The sequence below is a fragment of the Uranotaenia lowii genome, chromosome 2, assembly GCF_029784155.1.
Source record: "Uranotaenia lowii strain MFRU-FL chromosome 2, ASM2978415v1, whole genome shotgun sequence".
In the NCBI taxonomy this organism is placed as follows: domain Eukaryota; kingdom Metazoa; phylum Arthropoda; class Insecta; order Diptera; family Culicidae; genus Uranotaenia; species Uranotaenia lowii.
This window is the reverse complement of record NC_073692.1, coordinates 193,450,161-193,471,110: the sequence shown is the minus strand read 5'-3', so window position 1 is coordinate 193,471,110 and position 20,950 is coordinate 193,450,161. Positions and strand designations below refer to the sequence as shown.

The 20,950-nt window shown below is 31.5% G+C and overlaps 1 protein-coding gene across 11 annotated transcripts in view; it reads left to right on the top strand.

Annotated features, from left to right (window-relative positions):
* LOC129742680 (mucin-19) overlaps positions 1–20,950 on the top strand; it is a 652,529-nt gene that overhangs the window by 228,130 nt on the left and 403,449 nt on the right. For all 11 annotated transcript variants that reach the window (XM_055734616.1, XM_055734615.1, XM_055734617.1 and 8 more), the window contains one exon: positions 10,528–11,419. In XM_055734616.1, the coding sequence (XP_055590591.1) occupies positions 10,621–11,419 (799 nt within the window). In that variant the 5' untranslated portion in view covers positions 10,528–10,620. The remainder of the gene's footprint in view (positions 1–10,527; positions 11,420–20,950) is intronic.

The window sequence follows — 20,950 nt, the reverse complement described above, 5'->3', positions numbered from 1 at the left end:
TCAATGAAAAAGTTTCTCAACAAAACGAAATAACTGGAATAATCAATAGATAATGGGACGACTAATTTGGACCATTTTTATGCTAAGGGTTCGGCCTTTTGAGGAATCACAAATTGGGATTAGATATTGCCTAAACTTCATGATTGTTTGAGCTCAAAAACATATCAAGAATGTATAACCACGCCTTGCTGCAAATAAAGTTTGCAATGAAAAATTTGCAAATTTCCACAAATTGCGCCTGAAAACTATTTATGAGAACCTGTTTTTAATTAAACTTAATGTCATAATTTCAAATTCAATTCGTAGTTAATTTCCAGAATTCATAACCTTACTTGCTGACCCGGTGCGCTTTGCTTCACCTTTTAAAACTATTGAAATTTAGAGAAATAAAAAATATTTTAATTTATTTTCTACTTTTTTCTTTTTTAATATCATCTTTATTCAGAAGCTCTTTAAAATCAAACTTGCTACTCGATTTTTGAATTTTGTATTCGAATATTTTCGAAGCGTTTCTATTTCTTAAGAATTAATTGGTTTAACTTCTGTTTCTAAAAAAACTTGACTTTGGAATTATTGTTCGTTATCTAAAATTTCTTTACTGTTCTTCATATTCAGAGTATGGATTCTTTAACCAAAAAACGTATGTATGAAAATTTCTGCAAAAACTGTGATTGGGCTTTGATGTTTACAGTTTTTTTTCAATTTTTCATTTCGAATTGTCAACTACCACGACTCATTTTCCTGTGATACTAACAACTTCTTATGCAAGATTTAAATTTTAACAACGCCAAAATTTTAAATTTATTTTAATCTCAAACATTCACACAGTAATATATACAACAAAAAGTTGGCCAAAAGTGGTTTTGATGTTTATACTCAGTCATGTATTTGAATATCTTGGAATAAAACTATTAAAATAATATAAAAGTTTAGAGACGAACCAACAAAAGTTGCAAATCTCTATAATAAAGACAAAAAAATATGTAAAAGTTTAAAATAATTTTTACCTAGCAGTTATTTTTTAACTTTTTGATAATAAAAAAAGTCGATATCAGTATCCAATTTGCTTGATACTTCAAATATTACCTTCCATCTAGAACAATACAAAAATATTATCAAATTATTCTAATGAAAATCCTCTTATTTTCTTACCAATCGATTGTACTGATTTCTATTCAAATTTGCATCAACAAATTTTTGTAGTTTTTTATGTAATGTGCTTCAAAAGACTCAGCAATTCAGCCGCTTTGCCAGGTGTCTTAAAAACTTTTTAGATTGTTTTTAAAGCATACGTATATCCATTTGCCTTCAGTTCATTTGTGCTGCATAGCCTAAAACATCCATAGGCACGATTTTATGAAGCTTCTGTGGGTTTCTTCGCTTATTTTTTCGTCTATTTAGAGCACACCGTAAAATTTCAATGACCTTTTTCTCTAAAAGTATAAGATTTTCTTCTCTAGAGCGATCTCCGTACACTATACTGCATGATTATTCTGAACAGCTGAGCTCCGAAAATTTTTCGTTAATTTGCAAACAAAAATTTCAAATCAACTTGAATAAATACTTGACTTGGAACCCGTGTCTAAAAATCCAAGAGTTTTCTATGTTAATATTATAAAAAATCATAGAGAATAACTTTCAAAGATTAAAAAAAACCCTGCGACTTTTATACATGTTCCACGAGATTAACATAAACGAGAATGATTCATTAGGTAAATAAATTATTTGCAATAAGCACAAAAAAAAAAACAAAGTTTAAATATAATTTGAAAAAAAAAATTTTTTTTTGGGCAACTGATAAAAATAAATATGGCGCATTGAAAGGATTTTACAAAAAAGAAGACAAATTTTTCAACTTCAACATTCAAAATATCACGAGTGCGGGAGTTTGGAAGATTTTCCTTCTGTCCATAGCTCATGAAGTTATGAATTTTCACATGATGTAAAAATTGTTGCTGGGACTTGCTGGGAACATACACAAAAACAATTATTTAAGAAAAACAAGCTTTGAAGACGACAAATAAAGAGTTTTTGAAAGCTCTATATACAGTACCTGAATCATTTTTTGCAACCACTAATCCTTAAATATAACTTTCCAACATCCATGTAAATTCTCCTTTTTAAAATTTGTTGTTCAGTCACTTCTCAAACCTGTAATCATTTGTTGAACTGTGATGCAATTTTTAATCGTTTTTTTTTCGTAAAATTTCAGTGATAGAAATATTTAAATTCCGACAGCCGCTGTTGTTCGTAAAAAAACTAAATATTGAAAAACTAGCTGGGGCATGGTGTCAAATATATTTAAGAAGCAAACATATATGAAAATCATAGTAAAGGTTCATTTTAAAATTTTGACTTTTGACCAGGTTTAGGGTGAGATACTCCTGTGTACGATTGTTCAAATTCTCAATAGTGATATCTAAAACGAGATTATTTTTTGGCCATCAATTAAGTCCATTTTTTGTTTTCTTTTATAGTGCATTTCCCATTTTTCAAAACCGATATTAATCAAATATGACGTGTTCGAACATTCTATTGAAATTTTTGTCGAAAAAAAAAGTTTTCTGCTTTGATAAGAAAGACCCAAATGAGTAGAGTTTCCTGAAAACTGAAGTTTTGGAAACGTTTTGAGATTTTCAAAAAATGTTTATCAATGTTAGTCAATATTTTGACGCCTTTTCTAGTACACATATTTTCAATCTGAGGCTAAATTTTGATTCAATTTAAAACAATTTTGTTTGAATAAAATTCAAAAAATTCTTCATGATATTTTTCGATAAATATTTTTGGTATCAGAGTCCCTCTTACAAAATTCCTGTAATATTATATAACAAAAAAATACATTCTGAAAAAACCTGGGCCTCTTTAACAAAAAAACAGGAGGAGTCTTAGGTACTTTCTTCAAAAGTGAGAGCACTCTTTCAATACAATTAATCATCTTCAAACATCAAGTCAGGCAGCCAGTGATCCTATCTTGATGAAAACTACTTAGACATTATTTTTGATGATTATATGTTAAATTTATTTACTATGAGAGCCCCTTTCAGAATATTGGAAGGATTTTACAATACAATAAATCACATATCATATCATTGTTGTCTCATGTGTATAAATTTTTAATGAAATTCATTTGAAAACTGTTCAAGTTTTACATGACTATGTTTTTTAGTTTTGTTAGGGAGCCTTACTTTACAAAAATGGTAAACGTCTAGTTATATTTAAAAGCATCAAAACTTGAATGTGTACCAAATTAGGTCAAAATCTAAATAGATCAAATTTTATATTAAAACTAGCTGACCCGGCAAACTTCGTTAAGCCTTTGAATTTCGCAAAAATAATGAACGTGTAAATGAGCAGAAAATAGGTAAATAATTGTTTACGCTCATGAAACTGGATTGTAACCTTCAAACGGAGTGAATCGACACAGTTTTTTGACTATTTTCGTAATACTTCTGTCATATTGTGGTAGTGCCTACCTCCAGGGGCACAAATTTTCGAAGAAGATTGACTTCCAACAAATCTGGAAAGCGAATATCTTCTGGGATAAAGTTAAAAATCTATTTTCTTCCGTTTTACATTTTTTTTTTTTCATTTACAGAGGATCCTTGACACCGACATGTTCAATTTCTATTAACCTCAAGTGCCAAAAAGTGTTTTGTTGAAATGTGTCGTCATTTTAAGCAGTTTTGATCAACTGTCTTTCCTTTTTCGCCAAAACCATGTTTGAAATTTTCTTTATCGTATAGGTACCAAATTTGTAGAAATGGCACAACACTTTTCATGGTATGAAATTTCGCGATTTTTTTATGCTGCAAATATATAAATATCAACAAATTTTCATATACCATTCTGTTTGCGTTTGATATGTTCTCTGTATTAGATAATCTCCTCTTAATTTTTAAAATCATCTTTATTTATAGCGACTTTAACTTCATCATATTTATCGAGAAATGGATGCTTAAGCACTGAACAAAGAAAATTAGAATATTCAATATATGTGTATGTACATGGAATTATTATTCACAGCGATTTCAAATGGTTATGAAATCTTTTTTTTACTTTGAGATCTTGAATTCAAAATCAGAAATGAAATTCAAAAAAGTCTTTGCAAATCTAATTCAGTTTTCAATATCTCTGTTTTGGATCTTGAATCATATTTTCGTCGAGACTAACATTTTTATTTTCCAAGCTTCTTGTATTTGAAGATGTATTATTGAACCAATTATCTGTTCTTGATTTCTGATACTGAGTGTTTCCTTGGTTTTCTGATGAAATTCACATAGAATTACAAAGTTAATATCATTCTATTCTCGAACTTACTCATTACATTCTTGACGTTTAAAAAACCAAGTAAATCAATTTAAATTAGACGTTCTCTTGGTGTTATACCATGAATATGAACAGAAGATTCTGTAATTGAATATTTCATTGTTATCTATTCAGTTGTTTTGGATATGTCAAAACTTCCACAGTCATACGTAGAATATTATTTCTCTTGAATAATTTGACAGTCTTCCATTTAACCGGAAAATAAACAATACAAAATAACGGAGTAAATAAAAGAGATCAGAATTTTTCCCGCGCGTATCCTGGTCAGGCAAATTTATTCTATCTAAAAAACTAACAATATTTGATTTCAAAATTGTCAATCCAACATCCGGGCAATACCAAGCAAATTCGGGCTAATTTCAGAAACTACTCAAAAAAAAAAGAATTAAACCGAATAGCACTTTAATAATTTTTTTTTCTTCGAAACCTATCAGAAATTTTGAATTTCGGGTTTTTTTTTATCAAAATCCGGACAACCGGGCTGGACAATTTGACCGGGCCCTTTAAATTTTGTTTTATCAATTACCCGGTCAAGTCCGGGTAAAACCGGGCAATATGGCTAGCTTTAGGTAAATAAGAATAAAAAATGTTAAAATTGCCTTGATGCTGAAGCAAAAATGACAATTTTCGAAAATAGGTATACTCCATGCCGGCTTATTGCGTTCTTTTTTTCACCCCATACGGAAGGTGAACAATTACATCCAAGTATCCATTTTACTGGTGCCACGTGAAAAGTACACTTGCAACGAAAATGGGCGCCAAAACTTCCTATAGAGAGATGGATGAACATCAGTAAGCCTTGATTGCTTTTGGCGCCTTCCTACTCTGGGTGATTCGAATGAAAAAAAAAATGGAAATTGAGTGCCATGACTTTTATTTGATACGAATAAAAACTAAAAATTAATTTTCAAATTCCACAAAAACATTTTCGAAATTATCTCTCCGTTGTGTTATTCTTCGCGTGAAGACGAACACAACAAAAAAAATCGCATGCAAATCGGATGATCCAGTAAAGAGTTTTACGTGTTCGCACATTTCTGTATGGTCTGTCTCTCTCCCTGTTTGATATATATAGACTAGCTGACCCGGCAAACTTTGTTAAGCCTATAATTTTTGAGTTTTTTTTTATATTTTAGCACTGTTCCTTAGTCAGCCTTCCTTTTAAGTGTATAAAAGCTAGTGAATACCTTTGTATCAGAAAAAAAAAAATCCAGAATTACAGTTATTCGAATTTCATTATTTTAAGTTCATTTAAAAAACCGCTAATGGAATGGAAAATATCATACATAAATTTATATTCAAAACCGGCAGTTCGTGACACAAAAACGCTCATAAGATTTGCTCTAATAAGTTCGCAAACTTTTGTTTAGCGAACTTATTTTCTTGTTGAGGTAGCGTATAATAAAGTTCTGCTAATGATCAGTTCCACTAACTTAAGAACGCTTAATCTATCAAGTTTCAATCTAGTTTAGTCATCATTCCTATTCAAAAACACCTATCTGATAAAGTATTTTAAAAATGTTGAAGATTGATTTCAACAGAAAATGGATCTTTTTTGCTGGAGTCGTCTTAAATAGAGTTGTATTTTCGATTTGTGTTAACCTCTGTATTTAAATACATCACAGTTTTCTTTAAACATGGTCGTCAGAACAGAAAAATAAAATAATGGACCCGGAACATTTAAAGAATAATGAATATAAAATTATTATTTATTATTTTTTTTAAATTATTTCAAATGTCTTTTTTTCGGACTTTGCACTAAATACACTAATTGGATCTTACTGTGAATTTACAGAGCTGAGTTTGACAAATATTTAACATTTCAGAAAAAGTTACTATTCATTTCATTTTACAGTAACACTTTTCTAATCAATATAATGTTTGAAAATGTCTTCGAAATTTGTGTCATCATTATCTTTTTTTTTTCCATTTTCAGTTAGGGATTGGCAAATTGCACCAAGAATTAAAGATTTAGAAAAAAAGAATTTAAACTTTCTTGTATTTAGATTATTTTTCTTTTAACAGGCAAACCCTGAATGAAAGCAAATATATTTTAAGTATTTGGAATAAAAATTCAATATATTCACAAATTACTTAAATTTATAGTTTATGATCGTAAGATAAGAAACTGTAATCCAGACAGTTAAATTTAATTCTGAATTTTATTGTTAATTTGAATCAATATTCTAAATTTGGCTTTTGAATCTGCATTTTTAGTTATATTAAAACGTTTATTTTAAAGCTGGATTTTCGTGGATCTTGATTTCATTTTTTTATTGAATTTAAGCGTTTATATTCTTTATTTTACTTATGCTTGACTGATTGTTTTTTAGATCTTATATCTGGTACGAAACTTTTTTTGTATTTTTGTGTATTGGTTCAGATTTTTCTCTATACTTAAACGTTCGAAATTTTCGGTGGCATGCTTTTTACTTAAAATTTAAATTTTATATTCTTTCAAGTTCTTAGTACTTGATGATATTATTGATAACGATCCTTTCTTCTGACTTTTGAAACTGAGAGTTGGATCTTATATCAAGATAAAGTCCTATGTAGCTAAAATTTTCAAAAGTTCCGATTAACCACTGAGCATGAAAGGTAGTGTGGATTTTCCAATGTTTCCTGATCCTCCAATCGGTTTTTATGATAATGATTCAATTTACTCGGAATCACAAAATTAATAACCTTCAATTCTCAAACTAACTGGTTAAAATCAACAAAAAATAAATGAAGATGATCTTTTACCAGTTATATGACTTTCTATTGATGTTACCAAAACTCATCAAAAATGATTTGATAATGAAATGTTTCAATTCAATTTCATTAAGTTGTTTTGAGTCTATTGGAAATTTTACACCCATATTGCTTGAGTTGCTAAAAGAATATGACATTTCAATAAAATTAACGATGAACGAACAAACATCTGAAAAAAAATCTTAGAATTGCCTTGATTCTGATGCAAAAAATTACAAATTTTGTCAATATTCTTCGTACAGGCTTTGCTATGCTTCGTAGTTGCGGAACCCCATAGGGAAAATCACATCAAAGTATCCATTTTACTGGTGCCACGTGAAAAGTACACTTGCAACGAAAATGGGCGCCAAAACTTCCTATTGATAGATAGATGCACATCAGTAAGCCTTGATTGCTTTTGGCGCCTTCCTACTCTGGGTGATTCGAATGAAAAAAAAATGGAAATTGGGAGCCATGACTTTTATTTGATACGAATAAAAACTAAAAATTTATTTTCAAATTCCACAAAAATATTTTCAAAATTATCTCTCCGTTGTGTTATTCTTCGCGTGAAGACGAACACAACAAAAAAAATCGCATGCAAATCGGATGATCCAGTAAAGAGTTTTGCGTGTTCGCACATTTCTGTATGGTCTGTCTCTCTCCCTGTTTTATATATATAGATTATATTGGACCCCTTCTCTCTTTTTAGCATAAACACATTGCGGACCAAATACGGGATACCTTAGTCGTTTCTGAGATAGAGAATGCCAAATTTTCAATACAAAAATTCATCTGAATATATGAAACTTGACCACCAATTCAAAAAATCATAAAATTTTGTCAAAATGTGTTTTAGTTGCAAATTTTATTGATATCACAAACAAATTGTATGAGTTTGTCATGTTTTATGTAAATTTTGTATAGTAGCTCCTCCTCCCTAAAGCAATTATTTTAGAAACCATCCCCGGCCCCAAGAACCCTCAGATGTCGAAACGCTTAGGTTTATCAGTTTTTAACAAAAAAAAATCCATCAAGGATTTTGTTATATTTTTGTTAATTTAGTATAGGAGCCCACCTTTTTTGGATTCGAAGGGATTTTGAAAGTCCTATAGAAACCATTCCCAATATTGAAAAAGGGCTACACACCAAATTCTATAATCAGTTCAATATTTTCCAGAAGTTGTTCGAATTGTGTCATATTTTCATGAATTTTGTATGAGAGCTCTTCTGCCTTAATTTGGTAGGGTTTGGAAGTATTATAGAAACCATTGCTGATCTTGAAAACCTCTACACACCAAATTTCACGTTGATCGGTTCAATAGTGTCCGGGAATTGTAAAAATTGGGTCATATTTAAATATCTTTAACTTCTGATTTCAGATTTTTTAACATTTGCAGTATTATTGCAAATATCATAAAGAGCTGTTTAAAATTAAGCCTTAATCGCATTTAAATGCAAGTTCATCAAAAATCTTTAAATCCCAATAAAACAGTTTTTCTTTCAGATTTTTTCGGGCTCTGCCTTATGTGGAACAAAAATCTTTATGTTGAATTGTATCCTTTGTAAAATATGTATAGCTTAAATTAAAAAAAAACTAATGTTATTTCAATAATAATAATAGTCCAATGATATAAAATGTTTGGCCTTAAAATTTATCCAGGTTTGAGATTAAAAATTTGCATTTTAACTCACATATTTTTTTCTGGAATTATTTTGTAAATTCATACCTATAGAAAAACAAAGTATTTTTTTGATATTTTTGTTTGTAATCCTATTTCTTTGATTAAGCTCAGCTCAGAATTCGTATTTAAAAAATATTAAAGAACGGAAGTTAAATAGTAGAAGATGGGAATTAAATTACCTTTTGTATTCGAGATTTTTCTAATTTTGGGTCTATAATAAATCGATATTTCAATCATGAGCGTTGAAGATTTTATGCAAGATTGTTGCAAGTAAGCTTTTGCCCAATTTGTTCCAATTAATTGTGAATTTGCATTACTTTTTATTATCCCCCTCGTGATGTTTCAACTCTAAGTGACAAAAAAAAAGAATTTCAAATTTTTTTTTCCGGACTTATTTAATCCGCGGAACCACATTTAGGATGCCTTCATCTTGAAAACTGTTATCGGAGGATTTTGCATACCTGAATTAGAAACATTTGTCTGATTTTGTCAATCTAAGGAACACAAAAAAATATTGTAAACCTTTCTATTATTCTTCATTTAATCAAGGATTAACCCTCCATTTCATGATTGTGTACATCAAGAAAAAAAAAATAAAATTAAATACGATTTTTCACTTTTTTCATGCATAAATTGTTGCGAATTTGATAGTTTATGAAACGAAGGGTTAAGATTCTGTCTTGCTATTCTAGGTTCAGACGTGCAATTCCTGAAAAAAAAAATTCTACAATTTTTAGACAATTTATTAGAAAAAAATATAACCAATTCTGACATCGCTGAACATTCTTCCTGAGATTTCGGTGTTAAAGATTTTATTTTATTTAAAACTTTTGTTAAAATCTGCGAATCGTTTGACTTATGATTTTAAAAATATCTAAAATTCCTAAAATATCATCAGTTCTGCTCAAATGGTGACAAATAAAACAAAAGAAAACCTCGGTAACTTTTTTCTCAGAAGACAAAATCGCTCGCTGTCTTCTTTCAAATCGATTGTCAGAAAGTCTTAAATGATTTTTTGTTCCTTCAATTAAAGATCTCCTCGATTATGTGTTAATGTTATGAAACTTATCCTTAAAAAAATAGCAATGATTCTGATGAATCCAATTTAAATTCCTTAAAATTTTTCTATTAATTCACACCGAGAAAAGTAAACAATGTTTTCTGTTCTCTTAAGTATAAAATAACGGCTTCTTCAAGATTCCTACACGGTTTTTGACACACGGGAATATATTGTAGTATTGTAGATCAATGATGTTCATTTTGTATTTTTATTCAAATTTCGTTTTCTCTATTTGATTTTTTTTTCCTTTTTTTTTTAATATCTTCCATGGATTCAGTAACCTTCAGACTGGAAGTGTAAAGATGAGTTTTGATATGCAATTTCTACGCTTGTAACCGTTGTCAAGATACAAATTCCTCAACTTGAAGATATTTCTATACTTCCTCAACTTCTCATCCTTGGAAAATTTAAAACGAGGCATGATTTTTTTTCGGGTTAGTTGTTAATCAATACTATAATCTTATATTCAAACAAATTTTCATGAACGCCACTGTCCATTGGACTGAATCAAAAACACACCGGACCGGTCGCGCATTTTTTTGGGTTGATAAAATTAGAATTTATGTGGGCACTTTTGGCACAGCGCAAATCTTCTATGTTGTCACAGCGCGTCGTCGTGGCCCCGCCGCCGTCTGGGAATGTGTTATTGTGGCAGCATCTTTGTGAGTAATAGCCGTCGTTTTCATGTTTCCCTTCTCTTCTCTTCTCTTCTAATTGCAGATAATCAAAACGTCGTCTACGGAAAAGCCACCCGCCGCCCGGTCGCATTCAAGCTGTTCTCATGGGCCACCGTGGCGGAAAATTGCCGCCGCGATGTCCACACTCACTCACAGCAGCAGCAACAGCAGTGCTACCAGCAACGCAAACAACAACGTCAATAATAACAACAACAACAACCTTATCATCACCTCGGCGTCTCCAGCAGCACCCTCGTCGACTTCCGTCGCGAATAGCAACACCCTCAACAACAACAACAACAGTAGCTTCAACGCCACGCCCGGAACTCCGGTATTTCCGGTTGCGGCCGTTCACAGTGGCCTTGCGTCGAGTGCCAAGCGGCTGCTTCCGTTTACCCGCAACATGTCCACAACGACGGCGCCGGCATCGACGAGTAGTGGAGCAGCTGCTGCCGCTGGCCAGCAACAGCTATCCAACTCCGTCGCACCGCCATCCTCGGGGGTGTCTTCCATGGCGACCGTCAGTAATTGTCCGACGACCGCTGCGGGAATCATTCCACCGGAACTGAACGTGGTGCTGCACGGATACCATCGGAAGTTGAAGAAAAACAAGAAAAAATACTTTGTCGTGTACGGGGATACCCCGGAGAAAAGTGCCCGGCTAGAGTACTTTGACAGTGAGAAGAAGTTTAAGCAGAGCTGGCTGAAGTCCAGTTCCGGGAGCCAGGCGAAGCGATCGATCGTGCTGCGAAGTTGTTTTAACATCAACAAGCGCAACGATACCGGGAAGAAGCATGTGATCGCGCTCTATACCAAGGACGATTGTTTCTTCATAGTGTTCGATAGTGAGGAGGAGCTGAATCGGTGGCTGAGGACGTTACTGTCGCTGCAGCGTGGCGAGGATTCGGAGGATGATCCCCCTAGACCTACTTTCGGTGAGTGACGATTTTTTTCTCTCGTTCTAGAATGCGTTTTCAAATAATTTAAATTCGTAGACCGAAAATTATGATTTCGAATTTTGGCTCCAGAATTGAGAAACTTTAAGATGAGTTTATACTGAATATCTGCGTCAACCTCAGTCAATCAGTGTTCCAAGTAAGAGTTAAATTCTAAAATGATAACATAACTGACTATCCAATATCACATATCACCTGGATACTTGACTTATTATGTTAGTTTGTAACTAATTTACCTTATTTTCTCTACTCTAGTTAAATTTGATCTCATTTTAGTAAGTTTCCAATATGCGCTCGGAATTTTATTGTTAAAAATTATTTTGTTTTTATTTTCCCAAGAGATTTCATGGACTTTTTTTTCTTTTTACTACTGATTTTAAACTTTACAATACATCTATACAAGTTGGTAGATTTTTTTCAAGAAAAATTAATATAATAATCTAATAATCCAAGCGCACGTTTTAAACTTACTCAAATTTGACCAAAGTATCCGGAAAAAATGAGAAATCATCACTATAAGTCCAGTTGTGATCACCGAAAAGTATCTGAAAGTGAACTAGTCGAGCTCATGTACCGCACATTTCTTAACTCTCGAAATTCTAGACTTCAGGACAAACATAAAGGAGGGTAGTATCATATTGATAGTATTTTCCATACTTTTAATTTTTCTATCAGAGCAACTTTTTGGTACACTGAACTAGTGAACTAGTGTCATGGGACTGAAGCAATATTCTTATTATTTTTTTCTCCTAACATTTGGGATGGTTTTTTTCTTTAATTAATTGCCATAGAGATCAGATGTCCTACTTTGGTAGGACATGTCCTACTTTTTCGACAAGGTCGTGCGAACGGAGGTGGAGGGGAGGTTTAGTAGTTTAACCTCCCCCCTATGGAGATTTTTCCAAGTTAAATTTCACCTTAGTAAAGGGAAATTACTTGATTTAAAAAGGTGTTAACAAATAAGTTTTAAGGATCAAGTCAAATATTTGGCTCCAGCTCCAGCTGAATTAAGTTTAAACTAAGGTTGCCAGAATTTTTTTAGCATGTATCCGGACTGGACAAACCAGGCAATTTTTATATAAAAACCTGGCAAAATCCGAGCATTCGATTTCAAATTGACGACCATAAATCCGGGCAATATTCGGGCAAATTTTGTCAAAACTCAGAAATTCCTCATAAAAAATCAAGAAAAAAAAGAAAAAAATATTTTTTTTTATCAAAACTCATCAATTGAATCTCAACCGTATTTTAGGCTTCCAAAAAACCTTTCATGATAATTTTTAAAAAACTTGTTAAAAAAATTTCGGTTTTGGAGGTGTTTTTTGTTAATTTGCCAAATAAAGTGAAAAAATCCGGACAAAATCGGGGCATGTTTTAATGAAATCCGGGCAACGGGGCCGAGCCGGACTGTTCTTAAATTTAGGTCGAAATATCCGGGCAAACCCGAATAAAACCGGACAATCTGGCAGTCTTAGTCTAAACTTTACCTAGTCTTGAGACATTTATTTCACGACACTATATGACGTTCACGAATTGAAACTAACTTTTAATTGTAAATTTCAATTTGCAGCTAAATACACATTTTGTATTGAAACTCTGAACCCTCTGAATACCCCCACCTCGTCTTAAGGATGGGTCTTTATTAAGAAGTATAAATAAATAAACAGATTCAGAGTTTGAAACCAATCCTTTGATTAAAATTAATCAATCAAATTCTATTTTTTTATATAAACAAGTTGGAAGCCATGAAAAAGGTGTTTACCACTGGTGATTGTCATTAGAATAATCAAAAAAAAATTAAATTATGCTGATGTGAAATATTCATCACAAAACCAATTTCAGTTTGTGTTTCTTGTTCTTCTAAATGCTTAAAAATCTTATCAAAAAGGTTTTGAAAATTACACAAGGCAACAAAATCTTTTTTCTTCCGAGGTGCACAGAATTTAAAAGCTTATTATGACTAATTTGGATGCCTTGTGAATCTTAATCAAGTTTTCTAGCGAACCGGGAATACCGGGAAAAACTTTGGAATTTTATCTCGTCACCGGGAAACCGGGAAAAAACCGGGAATTTTGGCACCTCACCGGGAAAATTGTCATGCTTGAGATTTTTTTTCAACAAATTGCGGGGCAATATGGAAATCAAATTTTTTCGCTCTCCGCAAGTCTGATATACTTACAAGCAGGGCCGTAGGAAGAACCGGCTCATGGGGGGGGGGGGGGTTTGATTACAATTTTTTCCTACAACATTTTCGCTTAAACAGTGCATGTACTAGTTAAAAAAAATGTATATGTACTGAGTACAAATTATTAAGATTAAAAGTATTTTGCATTAAAAGTTGTTTATTTTTATAAATAAGTCCTAGAAGTTGCCATTTTTTTCATGAAACTTTAAAAAATATGTCAGTTGCCTCCAGAAAAGTGTTTCAATGACTGGTGTGCCAACTGCATCGTTGATAAAAGTCGCAAGGGATACAATGATGTAGAAACGACTATAATCGATACAAAAAAAATATTTTGAACGCTTAAGTTAGAAAAACAAACTTTTTTACTCATTTAATTAGCAAACAAATTCTTTCGAACCATGAGCATAACGATTTTAAGCATGGTTGAAAATGTATCAAATAATCTGAAACAAAAGTGAAAAATTAGGGTTACCGGAGGATAAAAACAAGATCAAAATTATAATTTATTATTTTATATTTCTTAATTAAAGTCCTGTGATAAAAGTTTTCAAAATTAAAATTTAGATTTTGGACAAATTGACTGGCCATCGTCTGAACTATTTTGATTTCGAAAATCAAAATGTCAATCTTGAATTTTTGTTCCAAGTCTGAATTCTGCATTATGGACCTAAATTCAAAACCTGAATCCAAATTCCACATAAGAAATCCCATGAATTTAGAACCAAAAGGCGAAATTTGTATCAGAACTTTTAACCAGAAATCTCATATTTGGTTTTGAATTTGTGGTTTTCAATATGATTTTTGTTGAGCGTGTAACTGCGCGACTCGGCAGCCCTGTCGGAAAGTGAGACGGAGACCGGCGATTGGTGATGGGGAGTAGTAAAAACATAAACAAAAATAAAAAGGAAAAAGACGGAAATTTGGCTCGTCATTGCGTGCATAGTGCAGGAGTGTTTTGCAAAATTATCTTAAAACTAAAATAGTACGGTTAGTGCTGAGTAGTACGGATTAACATTTACTGAAGGACGTTGTACATTTAAAAACCGTAAGTGAAAGACATTTGTTAAAATACTTATTACTAAAGTTGTATCTGAACTCACATAGGTAACAGCAACTGAATCTAACCTACAAAAACAGTTCCGATTGATACAATTAGCTTGTGAAACAAGATAAAACCATTTAGCTTGTAAGTAAATTGCTTAACCTATTTAAACTAGTATAACTAACGATGTTTTGTAAATCAGGGTTTCGAGCTGATAGCAAAAGAGCAGCGATTTAATTTCTCGATCTCGGTACACCGGCGTTACTGTCCGATAAAAGAAAACTTAATGTAAGTTAGAAGAAATTTGCTATTCATAATCGCTTAACTAACAATAAAAATATATTTTAGCTTCAAGCTGCTATACAAGAAAGGCTGCTCTGAGGATTCGTTTTAATTATCCGAACAATTTTTTTTTCAATTTTTAATTCGTAACTGAAATTGTAAACTAAAATTAAATAAATTGCTTCACATTTTTCAATTCTGGACTCATGAAATTATCTTATGTTTCAACTCCACATATAAATTAAGAATAAAAATTTCAGATCCAAATCATAAAAATGGTTTGAATTTTTAATATTTAAACTGATCCAAACTTATAATCAAGAACAATAAACTGGATACGTACTAGATATTTTTTTGTAAGTTTCCGGGCTGGGAAATCCAGACAATTTTATTTTAAAACCTAACTGAATAAAGGCATATTGTTTCAAAATTTTCCCTTAAAATCCAGCCAATATGCAGGAAAATTTTGGAACTGTTCCATTATTTAAATTCAACATGAAAAACACGTGGAAAACTGTTTTTATTTTATCGAAACACATCAGCCGATTCAGAATCATATTAGGGCTACCAAAAAATTGTGTATGTTTATTTTGACAAAATTTGTTAAAAAATTGATTTGGACGCTAGATGCATAATTCTAAGGACTCAACTGAAATTTTCGTTTGATTTTGCAAATAGAGTGAGAAAATCTGGTAAACTTAGTCTAACTTTGTTGGGATTCAATATTTGGGAGTCAACAAGTGAGAAATTTTTTGAAAAACTGTTGTAGAACTGTGGTCCTGGAATGAGATTTCGAGGTTCTGGAGTTGAGATTGTTACACTATTGTAACTCAAAATTTGTTCATCAAAATTTGATAAGAAATGTCAAATTTTAAACTTAGCAAAAAAAATTCACTTGAACCTTCAAGGGGGGGGGGGGGGAGTTTAACCCCCAAAACCTCCCCCGTTCCTACGGCCATGCTTACAAGCATAACTCCAATGTTGTAAATTTAATAATGAAACCATTATCGACAAAACATACGTCGAACCTGGATAAGTAAGAGTTCAAAGAACTGAACATTTTTTCTCGGTTATATGTCTTAAGTAAAAATTTTATCGAAATCAAGCTTCTGCCGAAATCTAAAGTCTTTACCCTGATACAGAAAAATATCTCACATTCAAACGATTATAGTTCAGCCCTATCTTACGTATACACGATTTTCTATATTTTTACGAATCTTAAGTTCAAATGACTGGGGCGCTACTAAAGTTATTAATTGTTTTGTATAGAAAAAAAAAACAATTTTTTTCAAACATGTCTTTGGTTTTTCTCTGAAAAATTGAACCGCGTTCAGATATTAACTAAATATTTTCCTGCATTCTGATGATTTTAAGTTTTGCAAGGCAAATGTTTCGATGTATTTTTTATATATTCTATAAAAATACATCTATAAAAATTATAGAAAATTTAACAGTGGCTCAAAAGTGCTATATTATAGTTTCAAGATCAATTGACCTCATTTTTTTTTAAAAATTGTGGAGCAAAACAACGAATAGAGGCCAATTTCTTTAGATTCGTTTTAAAAAATCATGAAAAAAATTGATACGAAGAGACAACGTGTAAGAAGACGCCAAAGTATTTGTCATGATTTCTAACCGTTTTAACAAGTTTTGGAATACAATTGTTAGAATTTTGAGGCCCTTTACAATTATTTTTTTATTCACCATGATAGACGCAAAGCGAAAAGAGTTATCACGTAAATTATTATAGACTACTGGTGTCTTCACTTACCCCGCTTTATGGGGTAAATGGGGACGGTAGATTTTCCCTTTGATTTCTCAAGAAATTTTCAACCACTTTGTGTTTTCTTGGTTGAATAAGTTACTTTATTGCTCGAACCGTTCAAAATTTTGAAAAAAGTTCATGGTACTATCAGTGAAGCATCTCTCAATTTTTATTGTGTGTAATTTATGTTTCAATACACGAGATCCGATTTTATCGAAAATATATAGTTATTCCAGAAAAAAACAAGTACTTTTCCCAACTTTTTACGATCCGAACGCTAAATAAAGCTGAATTGTATTGAATGAAGGAGAGAAAATTAAAAAACGTGTAAACATCAAGTATGTATAAAGCCGTTCCCACTTACCCCAGATAGGCTTTGGAGACAAAATTTTAAATTTTTGCAAATAAACTCTTTTTTCTTAATTTTTAACCGTCGTTTCATTTCCTATCTGGTTGTTTGGAATGTAAGGATTGTTTCAATGTAGAGTTTTTCGTCCAGAGCCAGCTAGTTTACGAGAAATTTGCGATTGAAAAAGATGCACATCAACTCCTCATCGTAGTTCAAAATAAAAAATTAACAAAAAGTCACCGTAAACATCCGCTATTGTCAGAACCGTATCTCTTTTACAGTTATTAGATAGATTACAAGTAAATTTAACATTCTGCATTAAAAGTTTGATAAAATAGTTCACAGTATTGTTTAATAGTCATCGTCCACTCTTACCCCGGCGTACCTTATATTAAATAGGAAAATCATCATTTATAACCGGGAAAGAACGGGGAAAAACCGGGAAAAACTTTGGAATTTCAAAACGAAAAATCGCTAGCAACTCTGATCTAAATAATATTAAATTTTTCTATCAGCATGTGTTATTGAAATAACTTTAAAGTTTCTGCAGTATTGTCAGAAATACTTGCAATAATGTTTTTTTTAATTTATAGAAACTGTTGATATCTACTTTTTAAGATTAACCATCATCATCATCAAAACATTATTCTTTAATAAACAAATTCAGAATCAGTTTTTTTTTCTTAAATTCAAATTTTTTAGTTACTCAGTGATCAATGATTGATTTCACTTAAAACTTATGCATTTTAAAACTTATAAACTTCGTATCACCAAAATTATAGGCGAGAGATCAAATACACAAAATATTCGAGCTCAGGACGCTGAAATCTACCGAATTAGGCGTTAGACGTGTTTATTGGAATAAATGTTTGAAAAAAAATTATCTTTATCATCTTCATATTTTGCTTCAGTTTTCAAATAAATTTACCGAATTTTATTGAGCTGTTTTTTCAATTCTCAAATAATTTTACCGAGTTTTAAATTCAAACTTTTTTTAAATTTTAGAAATATTTTTAATAAGTTTGGCTTAGTTTTTCAATTCTGATTTTTTGTGTTCTGAAAACATAAGCCTTTTAATCTAAATGTATAATAGGAAAAACATTGTATCTACCTTCTGTTCTTTCCGGGATCCAATATTCCAATTGAAAGTGACAAAATCTTCAGAGCTTGAAATTTGAAACTGTACAACCTGCGATTGAAAATTTTTAAACTTTTCATTTTGTTTATTATATTAAATCATGATTTTTGGATTAATCTTTAAAAGTTCGAAATATGATTCGAGTAGCAACCTTGAAGCTTAATTTTAATGCGCAATGTTAACTATATTTGTATTTGTTTTGTGCTTTCAATATTCACAACAAAACTTGGAATTTTTTTATTTTATGTTTTAATTAGTTTCTTATTGATATTGATTTGAACTTCAAAAAGCACTATTTTGCCTTTTATTTTCATAAATAGTAAAAAAAGTTTTTGGTTTCCCAAGTCATATATCATGATTAGAAATCTAAGAAAAAAAGAAAAATCACTGATTTTCTTCTTGAAAACCAATTTTTTTTTATTTGATCCATTAGCTTATATTTTAAAACTGGGCTGATAAATTATTCAATCTATAAAAACATGAAAATTTTTTTTTGTCATATTTTTATCACCTTAAGAACCGCGAACAACATAACACGAAAGATTTCTGAAACTCCCTGACCCGTATTTCAACATAAAATGGCTTACATGAGCAGATTTCAAGTTCTTGAGCTAATTGAAGTGTCGTATTTAATTTCTTATAACATTATTTAAAGAATAAATTTCACATTTCACAGTAGTTGTGCTTACGGCAACAAAAAGTGTAAACTAATAAACAATAAACTTCAGATTTTGTCCTCAATATGTTGAAATTCTATGATTTAATACTAGAATTGGTCACCTTAACAGTTTCTTTATTATTAATTCACCACTATTGGTTAGAATTGAATGTAATTGACCAAAACGGCAATATTTTTCATCAAAATTGCTTGATTCCTTGATGAGAATATAGCTATTAATCATTGAATTTTTTTTATGAACTTTTTAAATAACAAGCAGTGGTCTGAAAAACCAAGCACATTTTTTACTTCAATATGAGCTCTAATTATATCTTTATTCATATCAATCAATAGTTTTTCAATACAAGTTCAACAAAACGAATTATCTTTGATGCAAAACACCAATTTTTCAAAGATTTCTTGGCTTAAAGGTCGTGTTCTGAAGACCATAAAAATCAAAACTCACATTTTTAAGAAGCATTTGATAGCAGACAATTGGACGATTTAAAATTGTAGTGTTTGTAAAAATCGGTTCAGTGATTTTGATAAAAAAAAAAACAATAATCCGGGCCTATATGACCCTAACCGGCTAATTGTCCTTTTTTTGCTGGTTGATTCTGGTAACTCTATTAAAAAAAAACAAAATCTAAAAATGAGAAATTGTAGAACTCCTGATTTTAGAAAATGTCTAAGGAAAAGGAAATTTTAAGCGTTCCTAAGAAATCGCTTCGAGAAAGTACAGTTCGGGTCATATAGAACCTAACCGCAAAGGAAGGTTAAATACAGATTTTTTTAATTCTGTGTTTCAGAAATATTTATTCCAAATTTGAAAATAAGACTGATTTGTTTTGATTTTTTTTTATTTTATCAGTAAAATTTTTCATATTTTGAAATTGCATGATAATTATGAGTTAGAAAATTGTGTTAGAAATCAATTTACTTATTTACTTTTCAAAAAAAAAACCCTCCTTTTTTTTGGAAATCGGCGATGGCAGAAAGACTATGACAATATTATAATCCATCGTTTGCTGCATCGATGCATCGATGGTGCACTGGGTAAGATATCGGTCTGACAAGCCGAGATGAGATGTTGCAGTGAGTTCGATTCTCACTAAATTTTTTCGGTATGAATGAATCCAATAGGATGCAAATCCCATAAATTTTTTTTCTAGTTTCGCTTGAATGTAGTGGTCATGCATCATTTTACTTGGGAGCTCTTTATGTCAGTAGTGCTCTTCCAATAATATCATTTTTGGTACAGTACACTTTTCAACGTATTTTCGCCAAAAATTAACTCCGAAAAAGTCTGTGCAAATTAAAACTTTGAATGTGAATATTAACAACACGATACATTCTTTTGTACGTTTTAATCTATTCATGCTTCTCGGCAAACATTGAAGAGTATTTTTAGCTGATTTTGCTAACTCTCGAAACCTGGACGAGACCTTCACGACAAGCTACGAGTGCAGAAAGACAGACAAAATCATTTTATGTAGAGCAGGGGCAATGTTTAAGCACGAGGATCTCTTTTTAAAAAAAGCCTTGAACTCGAACGCTCTGAACGAAATTGGATCATTTCACCCAATTGTGAAGAGTGTTTGTTTTCGTGAATGAGGACTCACATCACAATCCAAAACGATTGTGCTTCAGTTTTCAGTAGTATTCATTGTTTGCTGCAAACCTATGATATTTGAGAGCAAAAGCTTAAAATTTAGATCTGAAGGAAGATCCTGTGTTAGAAAAGTTCTGCTAAAAGTTCTGTATTCAAAATTATCTAAAATTCTGAATCAATAACTTAAGTTTAAGTGTTCGGACTTGAGCTCAATATAAGCTGATTTAAGAAAGTTCCAAAGCCTCTCAGTCGCGAAATGATGTAACCGATCGCGCATTGTCACCGCCGAGGTACAAAAAACCCCAACTGCCGCTCGGAAAGTTCGCCCTTGAACTTGAACGCATTGCCAGCCGGCCGGGAGGAAGAATTTACGACTCGTGTTCCAGTCAGCAGTATCCATGCGGCAACAAAAGTACAAGTAACTGGGAAACAGAAACAGATATGCAACAAACCATCATCCTTAACCTAACAAACCAGGC